Raw genomic sequence first — 9481 nt, forward strand, 5'->3', positions numbered from 1 at the left:
ATGCAATCTGTGCCTTGCTCTGCTCCATAAAGCTCAGAGATTTAATGCATTATTTAACTGACGAGGTTTGCATTGTCACGTGTAAACGATTTGGCCCAAATTGAATCTATTGAAGCAAATTTGTTGTTTGGTTGGTTTTAATGTTGTGGTCGACACAGCTTGATTATTGAAACTTGTATAAACTTTGTGATGCACATACAAAGAATGTTCTCGAATATCCCAGATTGCTCTTCTTAATTGGAGCATAGGCAGGCTATATGGTCTTTGAACATGGGTTAAAGTGCTAACAGTGCTCACGTTGAAGAAATGTTAAACATTGTGCAATTTGTCCACCCCGTACATCCTCTGTATCCATCTTGTCCACCTCGTGCAAGCATGCATGTTTTGCATCCAATTTTGTTTTTGTTTTTTTGGCCTGTTACATGTTGATCTGTTCAGTGTACTGGCTCTTCCATGAACCTCGACTGTATACAACAACAAATAAATTCTAACATTTAAAAACTCTCCAGGCAACTGTGACAACTGCAGCAAAACCTGTGAATCAGGGCCAGCCATCGGCAAATGACCTCAACCTCTTCCTGGACGTGTCGACCCAATCTGAGGACAACAGCAAGAAGACCATGAGCAAGGATTCTATCCTGTCTCTGTATGGCAACCAGCATGGCCAATGTGTCCCACAGGGTATGCATTACCTGTTGGTCTTTTCAAATATTCATATTTTCCATGCAATGGACCTTTGTTACCTCTACCACCGAAGGTGAAGGAGGTTAAGTTTTTACCCCTCTCTGTCTGTTTGTTTGTTTGTGTACAGAATATCTCACAAAGTTGTGGACGGATCCGGATGAAATTTTGTGGACAGGTTGGGTGTGTGACAAGGACAAACTGATTCGATTTTTGTGAAGATCCGGATCCGCATCCGACTACTAGAATTTCAGCAATTCTTCACCATTTAGAAATTAAGCCAAAAACGTTATATAGCATGATATTTCAAAAAGTTGTGGACGGATCCGGATGAAATTTTGTGGACAGGTTGGGTGTGTGACAAGGACAAACTGATTCGATTTTTGTGAAGATCCGGATCCGCATCCGACTACTAGAATTTCAGCAATTCTTCACCATTTAGAAATTAAGCCAAAAACGTTATATAGCATGATATTTCAAAAAGTTGTGGACGGATCCGGATGAAATTTTGTGGACAGGTTGGGTGTGTGACAAGGACAAACTGATTCGATTTTGTGAAGATGAATTTCGGATCCGGATTTTGTGGACCTGATCCGACTACTAGAATTTCAGCAATTCTTCACCATTTAGAAATTAAGCCAAAAACGTTATATAGCATGATATTTCAAAAAGTTGTGGATGGATCCGGATGAAATTTTGTGGACAGGTTGGGTGCGTGACAAGGACAAACTGATTCGATTTTTGTGAAGATCCGGATCCGCATCCGACTACTAGAATTTCAGCAATTCTTCACCATTTAGAAATTAAGCCAAAAACGTTATATAGCACGATATTTCAAAAAGTTGTGGATGGATCCGGATGAAATTTTGTGGACAGGTTGGGTGCGTGACAAGGACAAACTGATTCGATTTTTGTGAAGATCCGGATCCGCATCCGACTACTAGAATTTCAGCAATTCTTCACCATTTAGAAATTAAGCCAAAAACGTTATATAGCATGATATTTCAAAAAGTTGTGGACGGATCCGGATGAAATTTTGTGGACAGGTTGGGTGCGTGACAAGGACAAACTGATTCGATTTTTGTGAAGATCCGGATCCGCATCCGACTACTAGAATTTCAGCAATTCTTCACCATTTAGAAATTAAGCCAAAAACGTTATATAGCATGATATTTCAAAAAGTTGTGGACAGATCCGGATGAAATTTTGTGGACAGGTTGGGTGTGTGACAAGGACAAACTGATTCGATTTTTGTGAAGATCCGGATCCGCATCCGACTACTAGAATTTCAGCAATTCTTCACCATTTAGAAATTAAGCCAAAAACGTTATATCGCATGATATTTCAAAAAGTTGTGGACGGATTCGGACGAAACTTGCTGGATGTGTTGGGTGTGTGACAAGGAAGTATTGATCCGATTTTGAAGATCTGAATCTGGACACGATAATTATTTTTATTTTTAAAGTGAATCTTCACCATTGATCGGGCCAAAAATGATATAGTACTGTATAGCATGATATTTCAAAAATGTATTGGGCCCGATATGTTCTCATGGATCAGGCATTACGTGGCGGAGGTATGCGCTACCGAGTGCCCTTCAAGTTACCTCCGCCACCGAAGATGAAGGTGATGTTTTCACCCCTTTATTTGTTTGTCTGTGTGCAGGATATTTCAAAAAGTTGTGGACGGATTCGGATGAAATTTTGTGGGAAGTTTGGGTGTGTGACAATGATGAACTGATTAGATTTTGGTGAAGATCCGAATCCAGATACGATAATTATCTATTTTTTTTTTAAAGTGATTCTTCATCATTGAGAGGTCAGGCCAAAAACTATATAGTACTGTATTGCATGATATTTACCTCTGCCACCGAAGGTGAAGGAGGTAATTTTCACCCCTTTCTGTCTGTTTGTTTGTGTCTAGGATATCTCAAAAAGTTGTGGATGGATTCAGGTAAAAATTGGTGGAAATGTTGGGTGTGTGAAAAGGAAGAATTGATTCAATTTTGGTGAAGATCCGGATCTGACAATTTTTTAAAGTGATTCTTCACTATTGAGAGATGGGGCTAAACGAATATAGAGTACGATATCTCAAAAAGTTGTGGACGAATTCAGACAAAACTTGGTGGACAAGTTGGGTGTGTGACTACGACAAATTGACTTGGTTTTGGTGAAGATCTGAATCCAGATCAGACTACTCGAATTTTTTTTTTAAGTGATTCTTCACCATTGAGAGACTGGACTCAAAAAATATATCTCGTATTTCAAAAATGTATTGGGCCTGATATGTTCTCGTGGATCAGGCATTACCGGGTGGAGATGTGCGCTCTACCGAGTGCCCTTATAGTTATGTCTGTTTCTACAGGTTCTGTCTATTTGCCTCCTGGTGCCAGCATAGCTTACATGCCTTCCACAGCAGCTCCAATGACATATCCCAGTGTTCCTGTGAATGCTCCCCAAAATGCCATGATAGGAGTGGCACCTGTTGGAGTTCCAGGAGCCACAGTCAGAGTTCCTGTTGGAGGGAGCATGTCCAATGGCTTAATGGGAAATCAGCTTGGCTTGGGGACTTCTGCATTTGCAGCTGGGACTGCATCAGGCACACTGGGTCAGTCTGGATTGCTGGGATATACATCAATGTCCAACGTTCCAACATGGAATATGACACAGGTTTGTTCAAGCTGTCATACATGGCCATATATTTTGGAAAGCTAATGGTTGGCACAACAATCATGTTTTACATTTCAAAATGCTTTGCCAATCCATTGTCGATGTGAGGTAGGTTTTTGCATGCTTACAAAACTAGCAATACGATTTAACCTGGAGAGGTTTAATCACCTTGACGTTTCCTCTACATTTCAAAATGGTACTCCTTGCGTGCGTGGAGTAAAACACAATTGCCAATTTGCAGATTTCCATTCATTGATTACATGTTGTGGTGCATCGGTTCTTGTCCATTCTTTATCTGACCCTGAGCCCTCTCTTCTGATCTTCAATGGGTTACAGTATGGACATAAATTGCTCACTTGGTTTTGGTGGAAATTATTTTCTAAACGGGTTGGTACTGGCTTTTTCTGGGAAAGGGAAGGGTGGGAAGAGAGATTAGAGTTGCTATGGTTGTGGCTGTGCCTGCCTTACTGATGGATTTCTTGAACTTGTGCATGATTTACATTTTCTGGTGCAGCAGTACACCAACTGTAATTCAGGTATAATAATGATGAGCTGAACAATTATATCAACTAATCAATAACAATTCATAAATTTGGGGTTTCATATGTATATTGTAACCTCGTTTCCGTTACACACTGCTGATACCATACTACTATGGCAAAGTAGTGTTGAGGTCACAAGACTGGTACATCAGAGCTGTGGGTTCAAATCCAAGGATTTTAAAATGTTTGAAAATGAATTTAGAAAGCAAATGTCAGTCAGAACGAGCCAACTGGGTGTTTAACAAACTTTTAAAGAAGGTTGTGTGCCGCTCCACCTCATCTGGTCAACACCTGATGCCAAACGGTGTCCAACTGGTTCATTACCATCATGGCAACTTTGGATGGGCACTTAAAAATACTTCCTTTGAATTGCACAAATTCCTCTTGAATAATTTTTTTTAAGCTGTTGAGGCTGTTTACTGTTCAATCTGGTGTATTACACTTTTCCATGCTTCCTTAGCTCCCACAAGAATGTTTGTCTGCGATTAGTGATGCTTTGGCAACTGTAACAGCAGTGGCATTGCATCTGCCCCCCACCCCCAATCAGGTGAGTCAACAGATGACTGGCCTGAGTGTCGGTATGCCAGGAGGAATGGGAGCGTACAGTGCTCCCCAGAATATGAGCTCCTGGGCCACGTCCCCTCAAACCAACCAAGCTCTCAGCACCCACGTGTGGAAATGAATGCTACCCACATTCTGTGGCAAAATACATTTTGCCTTTGAAACCCGTCGTTCCCAAGTCCTGCACCACCAAACCACTTCTGCATTGCTCCTCAACTTTTCCCTGTTTGTCCCACATGTGCCTAACCTGAAATTCCTGTTTCTGCTTTGGCAGCCCACCAAGGTGTGTGCTCGGTCCAAAGGAGTGTAACAGTGCCCCTGTTTCCCGGTCTGTAATTTGCTGTATTGGCAAAGGTTTTCGTGCTGGTTTCACCAGCTGCTGGCTTTGAAGTCTCAACATGCTTTGCAGAGTTTGTTTTTTTTCTTTTTGTTTGTTTGTTTTTATTTCGTGAAATGTGAGACCCGTGGAGTGGACAAAAAAAAATCCTGTTTTGTTCATCAAATGTTGTACACTTCATATGAATACCTTTTTTTAAGGGGAAGGGGAATGTGGGGTTTACTTTAACACACCTTCGGTCACAGCACAACTCATCATCCAGCATTGGCAGAAGGGCACTTATCTTTTTGCACCGTGTTAATGGAATTGTAGGAGCCAGCAGAGAGCTGCAGTGACCTTTAATGCCCAAGCGATGCGGAGCCAAATTCTGTAGTTGAAAACCTCGACTATGTGAAACTTTCACCTGCAGCAGGAGGTAATGTTGCTTCTTGCATCTTCCAAAACCTTTGATTATTTGTGGAGGGTAAATCTGACCAAATTGCTTGGAAATGAAGGTTTTCCTACTGAATCCCATCAGCACCATGACCTTTTGTTGATGAGACCTCCCATTGATAAGGGGACCAGTATTGTACACAGTCCTGGCTGATGCCCTGCACAGCACCATGCTAATTACTGATCACAAAATGGCCATATTTCTAATTTTTGTTGTTGCAATATTGGGTGATTTCTGTAACATCTTTTTTTTTTGTTCAGTGTATTTAATAAACTATTTCACCTTGCCACTGTCTACAATATGCTACTGATGTAAACTCGGTGCAGTTTGTGGAAAGCTGTAATGTTGACACGAGTGGCTACGTCGGCCATAGAGGAAGTTTATTATGCGGTACAAAAAAAAAACACTGCTGCAAGGATATGATGAGCCACGGGCCGAGTCGACCTTTGCGACCGATTGGAACGCGAATTTGAGACCAGCAGTTGTTTGTTTGAGGTAGGTGCAGCAAACACCCCCTCCCAGCTAACATTAATTCCAGCTGAGAGTGTAGGGTGTTTACAGCACCTGGACCCAACACCATCCCCTTTTGCAGCATTTTGCTACAACATCTGAGAAAGTGTAAAAGTAAAAGACAGCCGTGATGCGTGTGACATTTTTCATTCCTCGTGCTTGGCTGCACACGAGATGGGGACTAAATAGTTCTGCAGTGGAGACGTATACAGCAAACGGCAGTAAACATCCGACTGAAAGCTAAGCAGATTGAAGCTTTCAGTCAAGGATGTTTACAAACATTCACTGCCATTTTGCTGGATTCCCAGGACTGCAGACTGGGTTGACTCACCTGCAAAAAAAATTGTAATAAAATCAAGCTAAAACTTGCAGTATTTTTCAAAATGGAAAAAAATCAAATTGTTCATTTCAGTATTTTCTACAATGAGCATCACAATCATTTGATGAACCGTCCTTGGAGCACACCATTCTATTAATTGATTTATTTTTACATTTCCCTCAAATTACTTTAAGGAAACATTCTTGCAAGTTTGTCTAACAGCAATAGTCCAGTATTGTGCACAAAAAAAAAAAATACTTTTCCCACAAAAGGACAAGTAATGGTCAATGCAATGTTGTTGCTACCTGCTATGTTGTGGAACTAGTAAATCAAATGAGCAACCCAAATTGTGGTTCACATGCTTTATTCCTTGTCTGCTGCACACATTTTTCAAAGCATCTCATTCTTGTTCAATGAAGTAAAGGTGGAAATTAATTCCGAGGGAAGATTATTTCATATGAATGTTTGCTTGAAATGGAACCCCCACAAATTCTGCTTGTGCCCACCACCTCCTTTCCCTTATAAAAGTTTTGTTTGTGGTTACATTGACCTGCAATGTGTACATCACTCTGCCTTTTGTCTGGGTTACCTACCCAACCTCAGGGGCTAAGAGACCAATTTCAATTGTACCCATGACCAGCTCAGATACCCTCAGCATATATGAAAAAATTGGTGGAGATTGGCCGAGCTGTTTTTTGATTATATGGTACATACAGATAATTGGCGTATTTTAATACAATTGCAACTGGTAATGCCTGCTCCGTCAAGAGTCTGTAGTCATTTCCCACCCTCTAGCAAGGGCAGTGGTTGCACCACTTGCATTATGCCATAAGTACAGGCAAAAATTAAGAAAAAAAAAAGTCTCCTCCACAACCTCATTGGGAAGGGGGGGGGGATGGAGGGATTCATTTCATGTTCATGACCTGATGCTGGATATCTCAATGACTTGCACCTTGTTCAACCTTCCATCTCCTCTTCCCACTGTCTGGCCCATCTCTATCCCTTTCATTACTTTTTAGCCCTCATTATAGCGTCATTTCACTTTTGTGTTCTCCAATCAATTAGTTTGCCTTTTTGTGTCTCCTTATCTAAGCCATAATCCCTGTGCTTTTGCCCTTTTGGTTCAAAGTACAGAACCAATAATTTCTTGGAATTTAAGATTATATCAAAGGGCGGAATGTCAGTGGGATATGGGGTTTCACAATCACTTGTGTCTCTGTCTGTCTGTCTGTCCAGGGCATAGTTTTTGTCATCACAGCTTTTATTATGAGAATATGGAGAAGACTACTAATTCAGTGAAAATGTCACTGAGTAGAAATAGGCCTCATCAGCTTGTCCGTCACTGTGCAAGATGGCTGGGTTCTTGGAATTGCTTCCGTGTTTGTTTATTTACCACTTGTTTGACTGTCCAGGCCATAACCTTTTTACCATTTGAGATTTTGTCATCAAATCTTCAACAAACCTTTATGAGAATATGAAGAACACCAATTAATGAAATTAACAAATAAAAAAATTTGTAAAGTTTGGTTCAAGTACAAAGCGGCCGTGGACGGGCTTTCCATTTTGAAATGCTGTCTGATTTGTACTTCGATGGAAAAAAAAAATTTAATTGTCATTTCTTGGACGAAGGACACTATAATCATTGTGAGAAGCTTTTGAACAGCCCTTGTTTCAGCCATCACTGATGAGTCAAAGTAGTGGTTACAAAATACCAGCTAGTGAATATTATGTGGAATGTCAGAATGGTAGCTGAAAGTTTATGGTGCTGTTTCCTTATCATTGGCCATGTTGCATGTTAAGAAATGTTCAAATGCACCATTGTAATATTTGTACAGTACTTGGGGATCATGACGCAAGGGTTGAGAGAAACGTGCTGATATTCCTTGATCAATTCGTTAAAAATTCAATGGGTCAGAAGTCGATGATGATATTTACTTGCGATCACCCCTTTAAGATGATATCGAAGTATAGAATTTCGGTTTAACATTTCCCTCACCCAATACATTACTTTGTTCATCTCCGTCCGTAACAGATAGTAAACTGCATTTCGCCGATGCTCTGTTTTGTTTGATTTTGAACCTCCCGTCGCACAAGTAAAAGGGATTCTTCGTTTGCATATGGCCAAGCTATATAGAAACTCCAATGGTATTGGCGAGGCTCAAATCCACTAATTTTATATTCCAGCATGTGAGGCTTTTCTGCTCAAACACATGCAAGTTGGTTTAGCTCTCTGGTGATGCAACAAACACTTGCTACTGTGCATCATGCTTTCACGTGACTTCACACGTATCATAACAGACTATTGGTGGGAATGCTTAACACATGATGTCCAATCACAGATGCTTTTTTTTTTTAGAGAAGGAATGTCATTGGTTTAGGTCAGTCACATGCTAGTTTTTGTTTAATTCCCACAATGCAAATTTTGATTGTATAAAGCATGTATCTTTTCTAATCCCCTCAAGACAAGTTAAACTGCATGGAGCTTGATCGGTGTGGTGAATCGAAGGTCGTGACGTCCATTCACCCTCCTAGCCTGATTTAGCTAAACAAAAAGTAATTGTGAACGAACTTCCCTAAGACATTTTGGCCATTTACGTTCCTAATTATTTGTTTCGGACAAACATAATTCACTTAATTGATGTAAACACCATCAATGTTCAATAAATGTGTCCAAGGCCTCCATCGTATCCAAGGCCTTCAGCTTGTCCAAATAGTACATCAGCAATCCAGTAACATTAATAAAACCTTTTATTTTTGGACAAGAATTATATTACGCTCGATTTCACGAATAAACATTGCAGCTCATTGACTACAATAACCCCCAAAATATTTCTTTCCTACCTTGGGTTGACTGCAGAGCGTTTGTAGCCCAAGCATATCGCAAACCAGCTGGCCAGACCTCATGTTCGACAACACGGCAGGAATTTCAAATTGATAAGGGAGCTGGTGACGTCTCGTCTATGCTTTATAAAAGATTCCCTTGAATCCATATTGTCCACTAATGTCGCCACTGCTCGTAGATGGGTCCTCTGCCTTAATGAATGACGCAGGTTGATGCATCGCCCTGCATGCAACACACGAGGGTGACAATTGATCGCTTAGTTGAGAATCAAAACAGATATGTATACCTCTAGGCTAATCCCCTTGGCCCCATATTTTAAGTCATTTTCTTCTTTTGGATGCAAAACAAGGCTGTGGGGTAGTATCATTGGCTGAGGTTGCAGCTGTGCTGCTGATGCAATGCCCTCTGCTGGTTAGGTTAGGAATATGGAATTTGTTTATGGTGTCAGCACTACCTAACCTACTCTTCCTGAAAGACACCATGGGATCTTTAATGTCTACCGACTAATACCAGCAGATGGGACACCCAGTTTAATCTGAGGGATGGCACACATTGATGAATCACAATTCCTGTGAAAACATCAGGAT

The 9481-nt window shown here is 40.8% G+C and overlaps 2 protein-coding genes across 6 annotated transcripts in view; one reads left to right on the top strand and one right to left on the bottom strand.

The window, feature by feature from the left end:
• LOC147020428 (stromal membrane-associated protein 1-like) overlaps positions 1 to 5509 on the top strand; it is a 95646-nt gene extending 90137 nt beyond the window's left edge. The window contains exons 8-10 of the mRNA XM_085895739.1: positions 510 to 681; positions 3046 to 3350; positions 4440 to 5509. Of these exons, the coding sequence (XP_085751865.1) occupies positions 510 to 681; positions 3046 to 3350; positions 4440 to 4574 (612 nt within the window). The 3' untranslated portion in view covers positions 4575 to 5509. The remainder of the gene's footprint in view (positions 1 to 509; positions 682 to 3045; positions 3351 to 4439) is intronic.
• A 510-nt stretch (positions 5510 to 6019) lies between these two features.
• Positions 6020 to 9481, bottom strand: part of LOC147020429 (uncharacterized) — a 12244-nt gene continuing 8782 nt past the window's right edge. For 3 of the 5 annotated variants that reach the window (XR_015061831.1, XR_015061829.1, XM_085895740.1), the window contains one exon: positions 6020 to 9116. Coding sequence is in view for 1 of the 5 variants with exons in the window: in XM_085895740.1 (XP_085751866.1) it covers positions 9011 to 9116 (106 nt within the window). In the remaining 4 variants the exon portion in view is untranslated. The other 2 variants (XR_015061830.1, XR_015061828.1) reach the window with 1 other exon arrangement.

This window comes from Eptatretus burgeri, chromosome 9 (genome assembly GCF_056783735.1).
Source record: "Eptatretus burgeri isolate ZD-2024b chromosome 9, Ebu_testis_v1, whole genome shotgun sequence".
In the NCBI taxonomy this organism is placed as follows: domain Eukaryota; kingdom Metazoa; phylum Chordata; class Myxini; order Myxiniformes; family Myxinidae; genus Eptatretus; species Eptatretus burgeri.